Below are 16,701 nucleotides of genomic sequence, written 5' to 3' on the forward strand. Positions count from 1 at the left end.
AATGTCACAGATACCATAATGCTAATCCAGTCCAGTATTAATTTGCATGTATAATAATACAGTTAGTTAAATGCCCCAAACTCCTGTAGTATCCTAATGTAAATTATTATCTTATTGGAAAACATCTTGTGTGCTCTTAGTGCCAGCACAGCACATAAATACCAAGTGCTCTTGGTCCCTTGTGAGCTGTGTTTTTAGACTTACTACCAAAACAGCAAAGGAAGGCACTGCCATAAATTTCCCTCTAATTAAGGTTATGAAATGGAGGGAAAGGGGGCAGAATTTTTTAGAGTTCCTTATTTTTTGTTTTGTTCTCATCAATGCAAAAAAGGATCATAGAATGGTTTGGGTTGAAAAGAGACCTTTAAAGCTCATCCAGTCCAACCCCCTGGTAGGAACAGAACACCTTCCAACAGATGAGGTTGCTCAGAGCAACCTGATCTTGAATGTGTCTAGGGATGGAACATCTGCCATCACTCTGGGCAACATCTTCAGTGCTTCACCAGACTGAATCTTGTGGTTTTATAGACCCCTGGTTAGAAAACTATTTTTTGTTTGTTTTTAATGTTGGGAGGTTTTTATACTGCGCAGACGATTTTTCCTTTTCATCATCAGGGTCTGATTGGTATTTTGAAGCTTTAATTTGTTTTCCAATGAGAAGTAATGTTTTGTAAGCTGAGATCCTACACTACTATTCTTCTTTCTCTTACAGGGTAGTGTTTTCACTTCTTTTTTTTTCCTGAAAAATAAAAGAATGTGAATCCCTTCACAGCTTTGCCTTTAAGAGACTTTGTTTCATTTAAAAGATACAGCTGTGGTTTACTGTCTCACAGAAATGCTACTTCACATCTGGGCTGATTTGAGAGTGCTTACAGGAGGCTAATGTTAGAGAAATCATTTAGGTTTGCTTCCTCCATCATAGTTTTATGACAGAAAAGGCCATTGAATTAATTATGATTAGTCTCGTTCACCTGTGAGCTTTGTTTTGTTTGTTTTCCGGACACTCATATCCAGTGGTCCAGTTGTCTGCTGATGCATCTTTTAAACACATTTTCTTCAGACAATCTTCTGTGCTGAAGCTGAATTACCCCTTTTTCTGCACCCTTTTTTTCCTTTTTTTTTTTTTTTTTTTTTTTAATCTACTCATCTTCTCTGTAGACCTGCTTTAAACATCTCTATTGTCTGGAGTAATGTGGAAAGGAATTAATAGTAGTAAAGTACTGCCCTCTCTGATCTGTTGTGTGTGATTCTTTGATTCCTTCCACATTATTCTGGACATCCCACTCTTTTAGAAACACCTTAATTTGTGAGCATATTTCTTATTACACTATTGTGAGAGGTCAGATGGTGATGTTTATTAGTACCTCACATTTTTTTTCCTAAAAATTATTTGTTCCAGTTGTTTCCTTATACATCGTTCAGATACTACTGCTGTTGAAAGACTCTCCTTCTGATATCTTGGTCATCAATCCCCTGCCTTAGGGATGACAAAATCTGATTGGGTCTCTGTATATACTCTTCTTCTTGTGGAAAGCATAGTCCTATTGTCTGGAATAATATGGAAAGAGTCATAGAAACTAAATTACTAAAGGTAAGTCAAAATTTATCTTTAGTGCTTGTAAATGATATCAGATTGACAGCACATGAAGACTGAAGCTCTCTGTTTATCCACAGGAAAAATCAGCATAATTAGCAACTTAATAAATTTACAGGCAGCCAACATGCCTTAAAAACTGGCTGGTAAGAAAGTTTACCTCTAGAAATAAGGTGTCCTTAACAATGTAACCTGGATGTCCCTGTCCAGGCACTGAGTGCTTCCTAACTCAGCGAACACTTTGGTGCAGGCATTTGCAGTGAAATGCATGGAGGCAGGGATCACATGCCACTGTTGAGTCTTTGTACAGTGACAATTTTCTGTCAATGTCACTCTAGAACAGAGAAGAAGAACCTAAATGCACACAGACAGAAAATTGATTCCAGTCTTCCATATGATTTCTTCTCATATATGGATGCAACTAAAAATCCTCTGTGTGTGCATGCATGCAGTCTATATTCAGTTAAAATGTTGTTTTTTCATGCACAGTCATTTGAATATATCCATGAGTGTGCTTATTTTCTGAAGAATAAAAAGCCTGTGGAAGGCAGAAGTCACCTGTTTCAGAGAAAAGTGCCTTTGCTTACTGTTCGTTCTCAAACTGCCTCCAGAAAGATGCAGACTTTCTCCAAAAATACCAAAGACAATTCAAAAGTTTCCAAAATATTTTAAAACTTAGCTATTTAGAAGAATTTTAAAATTTTACACTGGACATGTTTAGAAGGCAGATTTTCTGCTAAATAATTTTCAGCAGAAGTGATATTTGATCTAAAGGGCAGTGAATATCCATGTTTTTAGACAACTTTGCTGTATATTGACTGTATTTATGCTGTTACTGATATTCCTTGCAGTTCTTGTATTTGCAACATAGGAAAATTCCCATCTGTGTAAGTTCATGTGTACACTCTGTTCATTTTCCTGAGCTAAGTTCAGTTCAAAGGTGCAGCTCAATAGTCCTTGCTCAGGTCAGTTTTTAGAATAACTTCAAAATCATCATTTGTTCCTTTGATGAACTTAGTAGAGGGGACACAAGGATAACAGCTGGCCCAGAAACTTCTATAGCCTTTTTAAGATTCCAATACATGCGTACACATATATATATGCATTTTTAAATCCTGTTTGACTGGACAGTTCAGTCTCAACCAGTTAAGTTTCTGCTTCTTCTGGGTTTGCTTTTTCATTGACATAAAATTGTGATTTCCTCCACCATAAGTACCCGCCTCATCCCTCTCATCTGAAGTATTGGGATCTTGTAATCAGCATTAACAAGACCAAATCTGTCTCCAACTGTTTCCACCAATTATAATCTAGCAGTGGTAAATTACAGGATTTCATTAACCTAGCCTAGTTTTCTTTTTCATTTAATTTGTATTTATGGAGTTTCATTTTAAGTTTTAAAGTGAGTATTAGGGTTTTGTAGCACTGATTTTTCAGTTAGCTTTTAAGTAACATCCATTTTTCATCTGGGTTATGGCAGCAACCTGGTGGGGACTTCAACAGCTGTGTAGTGTTTCCTTTTACAAAATCACTCTAAGCAGTTCATCAAAGTGGATTTTTATTGTGTCCTGGGTTTAGACCAGGCCAACAAAGATCAAGTTCTTCTATCTGTGATGGAAGAAACACCTTCAAACTTCAGGGGACCAGAAAGAAGTTGTGTGATGATCAGAGAGGTTTTTAACCATCACTTGTCTCTGTAAGAGCACTTGAGCACCAAGTGAAGGTGCAGCCTCACATTCTGATGTGAGGTCTCCAGATGAAGCAAAATAGGAACTTTGAAGTATCAAATAGATTTGGATAGTGGGAAGCAAAGACAGAAATCAAACCACCTCCTCTCCTCACCTTCCCAGGTTCAGCTTCACTCTCTCACTCCTGACTCACCCCCAGCCCCAGATGGTTCAGGGATGATGGGAAATGGCAGTTCCCAATCTCCTCACTTGCTGGGCAGTTTTTTTCCCAGTTTTCTTACACACACTTTCCCTGCTTTCTCACACATCTGTCCTGACTGCTGGGCTGAGCTGTGCCTGCAGTGACCCCTTGGAACTGTCTGTGTCTGGGATGGGGCAGCTCCAGCCCCTCCTCACAGAGACACCCCTGCAGCCCCAGTGCCAGCACCTTGACACCTAAATCCCTACACTCCATCATGCTATTGGATTGCTTTTATAACATGTGTTGCTGCTAAATATGCTGTTTACACCAGGAGAAAATGTAATTGTTTGCAAGGACACAAGATATTCTTCACTGAAATGCCCAGCAGACTTAAGTGCATTGACAAAAAACCCCAAAGCCAAAACCCAAACCTTTAAGCGTTGTTCTCACAGCACACAGTCATTTTTGTACCGTGTTCACTGCTGCAATTTTTTATTGAAACCACAGAAAGTTCCTGAGCTGAGAGGGCTGGCACATAATTGTTGAAAACACACATTAAATAACTTAAATATCATTTGATAGCTAAGGTTCATGGTTTCATGTGACAGTGATCACAGGGTCTTAGGATGAGGGAAGAGACGAGAAAGTTGACTACATGTTCAGAAGGCTGATTTATTATTTAATGATATATATTATATTAAAAACTATAGTAAAAGAGCAGAAGAAAGGATTTCATCAGAAGGCTCAGCTAAGAATAGAAAAGAAATTAATAACAAAGGTTTGTCTCTGACCGAGACAGTCTGGACAGCTGGACTGTGATTTGCCATTAATTAGAAACAACCACATGAGACCAATCCCAGATCTACCTGTTACATTCCACAGCAGCAGATAATCGTTTACATTTTGTTCCTGAGGCCTCTCAGCTTCTCAGGAGGAAAAATCCTAAAGAAAGGATTTTTCATAAAATATCGTGGCTACAGTTTCATTAACTACTTTATCCAGACTCTTTTAAATAGCTTCTTACCCTATGTGATATTTTGTATTCTGCTGATTTCCCCTGTTTGTCTTCAGAATAATCCCTCTTTTCCACACTTGTCAGATTTTATAACAGCATTTATAAAGCATGGTGGGAAGGCAGAATTTTCAGAGAATATACGATTTTCCATTTGTATTTATGAAAAATATTTAAGTGCGCTTTAGTACCACAAAAGATTTTTTTTTTTTTTTCAACATGTAAGAAAGGTTACACCTGCTCCAAAATTGCACATGGGTTCCTTTGCACCCAAGTCTCAGGAAGTTCCCACTTAGACAAACAAGCCTGAGGTAAGGCTCTGTGGTCTGTGCTGATCTCCTGAATTAAAGGTTTCCAGTCTATGGTAGGTACACCACGAACATCACGTGAGCAGTCTAAGGGATAGAAAGATGCTCTTTGAACAGGCAGGTGTTGCTGCTTAAGCACAGACATAGCCTGATACAGAGCTGGAAATGTTGATGCTTTTCCTGTCACCAATGAAGGCATCCAAAGACGAAAAAAAAGATGAAACTGCAGAGATATAAATTTTTAGGCATGTAAAAAAAAGACAAAAAAAATCACAGCAAGTTATGCATACTGGATGTGTGTGTATATGATTTCCATTTTCCTTGTCTTCCCTGCCACCAGGCATCTAAAAGAGGGAGAGTCATCTGAGGAGATAATTCTGTACCACCTATATGTGATTTTGAAGATTTGCCTTTGAGGTTTCTCAGGCTGAAATTATGCCATGCAGCTACAAAGTGTGTACAGCCCACAAGAAGAATGACTCATCTTTCCCTATGTGGATCTCTTTCTCTGTCCAGACTAAATATCCTTCCTCCTCCCCCTGTGATATGAGGGATGAATTGGACTTGCAACATCTTGGTGGTTTAATCTTTTGTAGTTCAGGAAAGAACTGCCCCTTTGCTGTCAGGTCAGCCTCTTAAGATGCCAGCTTAGCCTAGCCTAGCACAAGCCTAGCCTAGTGATGAGGTAGCATCCTTTTGTCACAGACAGATCCCTAACATTTGTTTGGCAGAGGAATTCCCTGCTAAACTGGGATTGAAAAAGGTTTAACAGAAAGCCATGTGAAGAGGTGAAGAAGTTTGACAACGGTGGTGTTACTTCTTGAGTGTGGTTGAAAAGCTGCTGTCTTTCTGACAATATTTTAATCCTTTAGATGCAAAAAGGACTAATTAAAAGAACATGGTCAGATAAAGCTCCTGGATTAGGTGGGATAACCAAAGGATGGTGTTTACTGAGGAAGCCATGTCCAGATAGTCCCCCAGGTGCTCTCAGTGCTGTGCCTTGGCTGACTCCCATGCAGAGGGTGAGCAGGACAGGTCAATCAAGCAAGAGTCTCTTTACAAAGACTGAGTTAAATACATGCCCTGCAAACACCCTGGGTCCTCTGGGCTGCATTTTAGGCTCTTCTACCCAGCAGGTGCTGCAGGCCTGGAACGGGGCCTCTGAAATCCACTGTAATAAGCAACAGTAATTTATGAAGCAGGTACTAGTGGTGAAAGTTTACTACACTGATGTTCTCTTTCTTCTATTGGTACTTGGTGGAACCAGGGTAGTCCAAAGATTGCAATGTTTGAAGTGTCAGTCATAACCTGAGCATTCCAAGCTTAAGTTTTGCAATGGAGGCAAAACTCTTTACAATGGGAAACATTTATAAGGAGAGGTAAAATGTTCGTTGCTTTTATTTGGCTTAATGTGTTACATAGAAATTGAATGAAGTTATTCTAATCAGTTTTATCTGCTCATAAGATCAGTTGGTGCTAAATACATTTTGTTTTCATAGGAAAACATTATTAAACTCAGTGAAAGCACTCTGTGAAATTAGCATTATCTTTTCATCTGCAGTGAGATACTGCTCTCTTGAAATAAATGAACACCACATTTGCTGGCATTTTGCGTTTTTGCTGGCAGCAGCCAGGGTATGGGCAGAGCATCAGACCAAACTCTACTCTTGCCTGTTAGATGCAGCTTTTTCAAGTTATCATTGTGGACTTGAACTCTACAGCATCTTTGTATTTTCTCTCTAAATAATTCCTGTTTCAAAAATTGTCCAAATTGATGGGTTTACTTTCATATGGCAAGTTTCACTGAAGAGTCCCAGTGCTCTTACAAGTCTTGTTTCACATTTTGCCAGCTTGGGTAGACTATTCCTCAATTTATTAAAGCAAAAATTAAGCAAAAGGGAAAATGCTGATTTCTCTCACTACATATATAAAAAACCATAAACTTAAGGTAAAAAAATTGTGTTAAAAACTTTAAACCATGAACAAAATGTATTAAAACTGTTTTTGTTTGATGCAGTGATATTCTTCATTTCCATGTTTGACACATATCACTTTGACTCAATTTTCTTTTTGTTTTCATTTAGGACGTGTAGGAACACCTCACTTTATGGCTCCAGAAGTGGTAAAAAGAGAACCATATGGGAAGCCTGTAGATGTCTGGGGTTGTGGTGTGATCCTGTTTATCCTGCTAAGTGGTTGTTTGCCTTTTTATGGAACCAAGGAAAGATTATTTGAAGGCATTATTAAAGGCAAATACAAGGTAAATGACAGCATACATGAATCCTTTTCCAATGAGATGAGCTCCGTTGGTAACATTTCTGAAAGTTGATGTTTGTATTTAGCCTGATTTAAATTTAAAGCTTATGGAAATCTGTCACATAGGTAAAGAGATTATTTTCCCTCCTCAGTCTGTCATGTACCTGATGTGTTTTGTATCATTGGTAGGAATTAGAATATGGAAATATTTACCTAGATGAAATAATAAATAATTACAACCAGCCCCTAACTGTACATTGAGCCCAGCAGGAAGACAAGAGGTTTAGCTGTGAGTTAGAACATACTGTAACCTCAGATCTATAAAAAATTTAAAGTTTTTGATCAGCTAACAGATCAAAAATTTGATCTGTTATCTGTTTATAACAGAGCTGTCATAAACATTCGTCATCATCATATTGCCTTGATTTAAAACAAAATGCATGTTATTTTACAAATGCAGGCAGGCATTAGTGCAGTAAAGTGCAGCTGGTGATTCAACAGGAGCCACTTGCCAAGGGTGGGTCAGTGTGCACACAAGAGAAGCTGTTACAGCCTCAGCCCACAGACCATTGTGGAGACAAATTTAAAGCTGCAACTTCACTGTGGGTTTGCCTAAGATCAGCTTTGCTGTGCTTTGGAACCAAGGTCATGCATGAGCTGTGCATTAGCGAATTACAAATGGAAACTCCCAAAGCTGTCTGATTTATTATATCACCTTAACAGTCTGCTAAAATGTAGGTGATAGCAGTGTTACTGTATGGGGTCAGGAGCACCTATTTAGTTTTTTTTAATTTTATAATCCTGGAAACAGCAGCATTTCTTCATGGCACTAGTTTTGGGATTACACAGACTGACAGATATTTCACTTTATAGAAGATTTCTTTATGGAATCTCTTAAGCAGCTAAAGCCTCCTGGAAGGATACAAGTTAACTTCTGTTTTTTAAAAAAAAAAAGTTGCAACCAGTACACTGTGTCCTCTTAGTTCCTTTTCTGTTCCTGTTTCCACAGTAATTTGTCTATTCAGTGAAAATCCTGTCAAATTTGAAATAACCTTAATTTCGTTAGAGAAAAAAAAATTAAATCACAGCTATAAATGTGCATTTCATAGCCAGATAACATTGCTGAGTGCCCCAATTCAAAGTGACCATGTTTTTGTAAAGACTTATTTTCAATAAAATGGACCTCTTATAATGATCAGGTTGTAACATTGAAAAGAGTCTGGTTATAATTTTGAATTTGCATTTAGTACTTTGTAAAGTTAGCTGTCTGTCATCTAAATAATACTAAGCTTCTTCATAATTTAAAGAAATACTGGAAATACCTTAAGGATATTATCCTTTATAACACATAAAGAATTTTCGTACTTTGGTATGGTTTTATCAGGTGTCCATCATTTTGACTGGTTGGGCACAAACCTGCATATATGCACAAAATGAAAATATAGTCTAAATCATCCTGCACCTTGTATCTCCTAAAGCTCTGCTCTGAAAGTGTTATAATTGCTGGTATTGTCTTGTCCTTTTATGCTTTCCTAGTGGAAACCTGTTGTGAAGTTGGAGGGAATTTGTTGGGAAGAGCCATTGTCCATAGCACCTTCAGGACAGGACCAGTGTAGTTCACAACAGGCATTCTCTTATTCCCGTCTTACCCAGAATCACTGGCATGAAATTGTGGGTTGAAACAGATGAATTCTGATGCCATAGATTGATTTCAGGAGTAGATTTAATTTCTGCATTTATCATATGCATCATTAACAGTTAAACAGAGCTTAATTATTTTTTGCTTTATCTAGTGAATGGACACTTATCTGAGCAGAATGTAGAATAGGTAGAAATTACACTGTGATTATAACATAATACTAAGGACATGTCAGGGTTTATGTTTTCAGTTTTTGTGCCATTTCAGTAGCAACAAGTGTTCCATTTTTACAAGTTACTAAAACCCTTAGAAATTTCCTTTTACGTTCATTACGCAGAAATGTTTGCAAGCACCAGCCACTGTTAAATCTCTGCAATTATTGTAGATAAACACCAGGTTATTTTCTACATTCTTATTACTAATGTTTTTTTTTCTTGCTCCTAATCAGATGAATCCTAGGCAATGGAGCCATATTTCTGAAAGTGCCAAAGATCTGGTGCGCCGCATGCTTATGCTGGATCCAGCAGAGAGGATAACAGTGTATGAAGCACTGAATCACCCCTGGTTAAAGGTAGCAAAAGCAGCTGTTTGCATGCTACTGTCTCATTTAAGGGAGAAAGCCATGGATTTCTTTGTTTTTCTGAGCTTTTCAAAGTAGACATGAACTGTATAAAATGTGAGATAATATGCTTTAAATGCTTTCTAGGATTAGAGCCTGAGATTTTAATAATTGCCAGGCTTAAACTCTTGCTTAAGAGCAAACTCAGTTGGACATCTTCAGCAGCCCCAGAGTGCAGGGAGTAGGGTTGCATAACATAAAGCTTTAAGAAGGTGTTAATGTGTCTTTCTGTGGCTCTCAAATTCCAGAGAAGTAATTTCTGATCTCTTTTTTGCTCAGTCATATCTAAACCTTTTCCTGTTAGTCATGTAGCCACACACTGCTGAACTGTGCTGCTTCCTTACATTAGATTCTTGAAAATATCCCACCAAAAGGGAAGGAAGTAAGTGGGGTGTTGCTCCAAGGCCACTGTGACTGCATAAAATTATATGACATCTGGTAATCAAACTATTTTTCATTGATGGCAGAACTTAAAACACACTTTTAAGCCAGTGGAAGAGTAGTTGCTCCACACTGCAGCAGGAGAAAATACTCCTGTAGCTTCTCAGCAGTCCATCACTAGGCTGTGCTAAACATTGGGGTTGAAGAATGATGGGTTGTGCTGCAGAATTAAAAGGTGAAAAGTGCTGGTTCAGAGCACTGTATTTTCTTTGGCAGAAGCTGATGAATTTACTATTTTCTTAGTTATCCTTTGCTTTTCTTTAGTTGGTGTCCAGGGTAGAAAGAGTCATAATAGCATTAACTTCAACAGGGCCCTTATTTTGAAAGGGGGCTGATCTGGTGGCTGCTGCTGGCCTCTCTTTATGCTCTACATGAGACAAAGAGAAACCCACAAAGAAAGAACCTGGGAAGAACAGGATCCTATGCTCTTCTCCCTCCAAGTAAATTGTGTAACCACCAGTGAATGGAGTCATTCTTCATTTCTCTGCTCTCTTTCTGCCTCTGACTCTTGTATTCCAAGCTGCAGAATGGTCTAGCTTATCAGAGGAGGTCAGGAGTGTTCACTTCTCAGAAATGAAAGTGGTAAAGGCAGTTCTTCTGTGTGTTGGGAAACTGCAGGTTCAAACCATTCTATTCAAAAAAAGGCAAAGTTCTGTTTGTTGGTCTGGGATGTACATAGTGTGTCAGATATCAAAGGGTATGGAAATGATCACCATGTTTTGGAATCCCAGAATATTATACAAACACAGATGATCTGGTTTTACCTGCTTATAAGTAGACTTTTTCTTTGCTTTGAGAGCATACCCACATGGAGATGCCAAAGCTAGAGCTTAGTTGAGGGTTATTTTGGCAGAAAACCTGCAATTTTTGTTGTTTGAGCAACTAAGCTAATTAGGTTTGTTAAAAAGACAATTCTGTAATGTGCATGTGCAAGCTCTGCCTCTGCAGCTTTGCACTTTTGGTCTCTGTGGTCTCTTTTTGGCCATGTTGTTGGAAGTCACATGGTTTAGTTTATGACAACTTTGTTTGCCAGGCATTCTACCAGTCAGTCCTCTCATTTTTGCCTACAATAAACTGCTTTCTCTGCTGACTCTGACCTTTCTAAACCATTTATAGATAGGAGCAAATACAGCATGAGACAGAAACATCTTTAGTGCCATAGGGACTGCTGTGGTTTCACTCTGATTCTGGAGAAGAATGTGATAAACACATTAAATTAACATTTTTATATAGCTTCAAGGGGAAAAGGTAGATGGCTGCTGCAAGTTTTGTCCCTTCTGTCACTGCAATTGTTCATTGGCACATTTTTCATCTGCACCTACAATGGAGAATTCTTCCTGTACCACTGGTTGGCACTGGGTTGGCATTTCCTACCCTGTTGGACATGTACCCCACCTCCCAAACTCACCTGAAGTATCCAGCACCCTGTCAGAGAGTGCTTGAATATGTTGCTTCACTGAGGTTTGTGAATTCCAAACAGCAGAACTGCTTTCTGCTTTGAAGTTCATTGCTAGACCCAGACTGACAGCACAAGAGTAAAACAAGAGACTGGAGTCTTACTCCAAGGTGGGAAACAATTACCAAAAGCAAATATCCTCGGCCCAAGTTAAGAATTCTGTCAAAGCACTTTAATCCCTCTTAACTTCTGGAAGTTTTCCTTAAGTTGCAACAAATCCTCATTCTCTGTAGGATATTTATGAGCTGGTACTTTTCTTGTCTGGTTTCTTAGTGTCAAGAGGATATTAAAAGCTTGTATTTAATGTTCTTTTGGTTTGTTTTTTGTGGGGTTTTTCAAGGAGAGAGATCGCTATGCATACAAGATTCATCTTCCAGAAACAGTAGAACAGTTGAGAAAATTCAATGCAAGACGAAAACTAAAGGTAAACTCAATGTAGTGTTAAAACAATAGAATTCCACAGCTTGAATTTTCTGTGATACTTGATAATTTAAAAAGTACTAAGAGAAATCCATTGCTTTAAAGTCAGCAATAAAAGACAAAGTTGCAGCAAGCCTTGGCAGATGTTTATTGAAATGTTATCTTAGAAAGGCTATTTGTCCTTTCTTTCTTTCTTAGTGAATATTTTTCAAATTTCAGTGCAAATTGTCTGGCATCAACCAAGGTGTATATGAGGCCCTCATCTTCAATAATTCAGTAATTCTGTGTAGTATGAATTACTGGAGAGACTCGTGCAATCACTTCTGTTGTTATTGTGTTACATTTAGAATAAAAGTAACATAGTAATTTTTAATGTCTTTGTGGAAGAAGAGTAAATACATACTCTTCAGTTTATCCTATTCATATTTAACTACATACTAGTTTATTTCTTAGCCATATTGAAAAGAATGTTAACATTTCAGCCCAAAACAACATGGTTTTCCTTCTGTTCCTGTCATGGAACGTTTAACAGAAACAATTCTGAATTCACTGAAAGGTTCAGAAAATTATGACAGAAACATGGAGCATTACAGTTCATGGGCTGTTTTACAATTTGTAATAAAACTCTGAGTCAAGTATTCACATTGAGCTGCTGCTTTGCAAAAGTTTGATGTGGCTGATGATGAGGATGCACAGCTGCCACAGTTCATGAACAACTCTTTCTCTTAGTGGTTTGTATGCCCAGGTAACCCTTCCATTAAAATGTCTATCCAGTACATTTTAGAATATGACCTGATTCCTGTTCTAGGTGCAATTTCAGATATTCCTGGATTTCTTCCTGGGGAGGCCACTATATTTAGTTTCCTGAGCTTTTATACCTTCATTATTTTTTTATGCCATTTTATCCAAAGCACTGTTCTGCAGTGTTTCATGAAATTCATCCATACTTCCATAACTGTGAGGCGTTAAAACCTGAGTGGTTAAAGTGTAATTTACTTGAACAAGTAAATACATGTTAGAGCAGGTGACCATTTTTCTGGGTTTGTAAATTCCCATGTAATGCTCATTCTGGGACTCTGCAATTGTCTATATAAATGTGTTATTTTTATATTGATGCATTAGGGGTGTCAAAGTATTCTAGTGCTGTCAGTGTCAAATTATGACAATTTCTAAAATAAAAACATAGTGTTTTGCTTCAAAAAGTGAATTTTTATTCCTGCTAATCCATTCAGTCTAGGTAAGAGGAAAAGATAAAGAGATTAGTTATTTTGTTTACGTTGTACTACAATGTGAATTTATGCCTCACAGTTACTATTTCAAAATGCATTCACATAAAGAACTGTTCTGATAAATCCCCTTGCAAAGAGTATTTTTACTGGTTATTAGTATATCACCAGCTCTTCTGTTAGATATGGTCACTGTGAGAAGGGAGGCAGAGCTGAAGATTAGAAAATATATTTGCTCTTCACTAAACAGGTGAACAAACAAGAGACCTCAGGAGACTGAGTGATCCAAGGGGTCTGGAAATGTTTTGTTATCCTGCTTTGTGTAATTGAGACTGTGTGGGTATTTTTATTCAGGGGGCAGTACTAGCAGCTGTGTCAAGCCACAAATTCAACTCCTTCTATGGTGACCCCCCTGAAGAGCTGCCAGACTTCTCTGAAGACCCCACCTCCTCAGGTATTTTAACAGAAAGTGTATTTACTGCAGTCAGCATGTTTTAAGTCCATACTGACCAGACTACCAAGTATTTACTCATTTCTTAAGATTCCATAAAATTGAATATTAAGTTAACATTTACATGTGAAAGGATGAATAATTTTCAGTCACAGTGGCATTCACAGCTGGCAAAAATAGAGATAAAATCTTGGCACAGTTTTAAGCTTCTGCAGAAATTCTGTCTGATTTTTTTATTTTTTTAGTGTATGTACATTTAATTACAAATAATGTTTTAATCTCACATTTCTATTTATATTACTTGAGTATAAAAGCTTATTGAAATTTTTTCTTGAATTCTTAGGCAGGAGCAAAGCTCTGGTACCTTACTAATAGTTATTTATAAAAAGAAGCCATTATGTACGAAGTTTCCTGACTCCTGTTTTAGAGAAAAATATGATTGTGTCTGTTTAAAAACTGGACAGTATTTCTGACCCCAAATCTTCAGAGAGGCAATACATGTACTCAAAGGGGAAGATAATACTTGTGCTGTGATCTAGGCCTGTGACAGGACAGTGACCTTACCAAGCAATCCTTTTGTCCATAGCCCAGATTCAGAAATTTAAATCACCTGTCAGTCCCTAAACTAGCACAGCCCTGTAATAGTTATGGATCTTAATTTTACAAAACATTGCTCAAAATACTTGCAGTGCAAAAGTCTGGGTTGGTTTGTCTGATCTAAAATTAGGATTTAGGATGAATTTAAATGAACCTTTAAGGAAAACCTAAGACCAAAAGGACTGTTTGTAATTTTTCTAAACACTTCAGGAGTACTGGCAGAATATTTTAGCTATATACTGACTTCTCTAGAAGACATTTCAGGAACTTAAATGCGTGTGTTGATCTGCTGTGTGATAATTCTCTGCCCCAATATTTTTATAGGTGAGAAAATGATGTATTAACCCCATATATTAATTATTTCTTTCCTTCTATTTCATATAAGCAAGTAATTTTTATAAATTGTTTCAATGTCATTAATATAAGAACAATATGCCCTAGAAGAATGGGGGCAACTTTTCTTGGTTGAAATTTTCCAATTTCACTTCTTGGAATCCAACTTCAGTACTAAAATTAAAAGATTGCTTTGTCCTTAAAAATGAACACCATTCATCATTCCCATAGAAGTTAATGAGAATCTCAGATATTTTATTGCAAATGGGTAATCAAAGCCTCATGGCTTCAGTTCAGCCACACAGCTTTTGGATACTTGTACTTGCAGTTAAGGATCCACCTATTCTTTTAAAGAAAGAATAAGTCAGTTTTACTTCACCTAGAACTACTTGCAGTGCCTTAATTTTTGTTTCCATCTACTTCCCCCATTTCAGTGGTGAATGGCCACCAACATGACTGGCAGTGGCAACTTTCCTAATCTGGAAACAGCAGTTCTGCTTTCCAGTTTCAGTCTCACATCAACAGGACATGTCTCTTCCTCAGAATGATGTAATTGCAGATATCACTATACAGGAAAGTTCCAAGTTCTGGTTTTTTCTGCTCACAGAATACTTGAACCCAGTGCACATGTAAATTGTACAGAATATCTTTGTTGGATCCTTTGTTAGCTTGTGTTCATCTCTGAAATAACTGAAACAAAAGCTTGGAATTCTCAGGAAAGCAAAGTTATTCTCTAGCCTGACATTGTTGATCAAACTGATGGGGATCACAGTGATCAGGAAACCATCCTAAGTGGGTAGTTTTCATTATATTTCTCTGACCCACTACTTTAGCTGACAAAATATTTAATATTAAACCCTAAGCCTTGCAAGAAAAGACTCTACAACTCTTTCAGCTTTTCTCTTTCAGAGATTATAACATTTCAGCTGAAATTCCTAGATACTGAAATCTATTTTGTTTCCTCTTCAGAAGTACACTAATAGTATTTTCAAATACTTCTGGCTTGTAGGATGGGTCTTGTGATGATTGTAAACCAAACCAGTTTGGAGAAATTAAAACTTGAGAATTGCAGTAGAAACTTGATTATCTTAAGGTTATTTAAGTTTCCTTCCTAGTACCTCATAATGTTATTCCAGGTCATAAACTCTTAATGAAGACCATTTAATAATTTAGATGTGGTTGCCAGATATTCCTCCCATAAAATTTCATGAAGCCTGTCGCTGTAATTAAATGGTTTGTCAGAAACAGGCAAATACAGAACTCCTATAGAGATAAATATACAGAAATATAGATGCTTATTAGGTTATGCAAATCACATTTCCTGTCTTCCAGGGCTTTCCAAGCACAGAAACAGAAAAATTCAGTTCTCTCTTTTTACCCAATGAATCTAGAGGTGTTCTTCCTCAAAGTTCAGTATGGAAACCTGGGGTTGCTGGAACCTTGGAGCATCTTCCTGTGCTACCAGAGGGCTATCCCAGGATAGGAAGGCACTGCAGGCAGCCAGTCAGATGACTTCTGTAGATGCAGACTCACAAAGGATATTCTTGTTAGAGAGTTTTCCAGTGAAAGTCAGAAAATTGCATAGCTAAATTAGATGGGAATGAACAGAGATGAATTTCGTTTAAGGTCAACCAGGTTTTTTTCTGAACACATCTTCCTTTCCTTTGTACAGTGTTAACAGCTCTTGGTTCCAACCACTTGCTGACCACTGGGTGGTCTGTTTCCTCTTTTGTCACAAACCACCCTCTGAAAAACTTGAATTAATCCTGCTACCATCCTGTTGGTAGCATGGCAGAAACTAGTCTTGCTGAATTTTGAGTGCAATAAAACCTTTTAAAATACTTTTAAACTACAATGCTGCTTTATTGCTGACAGTCTGTGTTCAGTAACTTCTCCAGTAAAGCCACCAAGCAGCTCAGCTGACAAGCTTGCTGCAAATGGTCTTCTCTAGAATGTGAAACGTTTGACTTTCAGGTTGCCTATCTTCAAGACATTCTAAAATGTGTATTCCCCAAGGCAACAAATGTTTTGGATATTTTTAATATGCTGAGACAAACATAAATCAGAAGTTAGCAATCAGCAGCCCTGAAGGCTAAATCTGTTGCAGGAGAAGAGCTGGTCCAGTAGGAAGTATTTGAAGTGGACCGTGAGATCCATGAGGTGCCAGGGAAATTCACAGCACTTGCTCTCTGCTGCCCTTCCCCATCTGCCTCCCTCCCTTTCCCTGCCCAGTGCATGGCCCTCCAACCTCCTGATTGCACATTAGCTCTAGACAGGATTTCCTCTCCTTCTGTCATGTGCTGGCCACTTGTCCCTCAGCAGAATGTACAGACATACAGTTTTCAAGTGTTTTCATAACAGTGCCTCAGGCTGGGGATGAACAGCACCAGTAAAGCTTTTAATTTTTCCTCCTTTTTCTTCTTGGGGTTTGACTTGAGAAGCTGAGTTGAGGACAACTGTTTCATATGGGATGTTAAGTAGAT

The 16,701-nt window shown here is 37.9% G+C and overlaps 1 protein-coding gene across 2 annotated transcripts in view; it reads left to right on the forward strand.

The window, feature by feature from the left end:
• CASK (calcium/calmodulin dependent serine protein kinase) overlaps positions 1-16,701 on the forward strand; it is a 188,235-nt gene that overhangs the window by 109,165 nt on the left and 62,369 nt on the right. For both annotated transcript variants that reach the window (XM_084201210.1, XM_084201211.1), the window contains exons 7-10: positions 6,865-7,040; positions 9,124-9,246; positions 11,532-11,615; positions 13,192-13,291. In XM_084201210.1, coding sequence (XP_084057336.1) covers positions 6,865-7,040; positions 9,124-9,246; positions 11,532-11,615; positions 13,192-13,291 — 483 coding nt within the window. The remainder of the gene's footprint in view (positions 1-6,864; positions 7,041-9,123; positions 9,247-11,531; positions 11,616-13,191; positions 13,292-16,701) is intronic.

This window comes from Fringilla coelebs (assembly GCF_963513975.1).
Source record: "Fringilla coelebs genome assembly, chromosome: 2".
In the NCBI taxonomy this organism is placed as follows: Eukaryota; Metazoa; Chordata; class Aves; order Passeriformes; family Fringillidae; genus Fringilla; species Fringilla coelebs.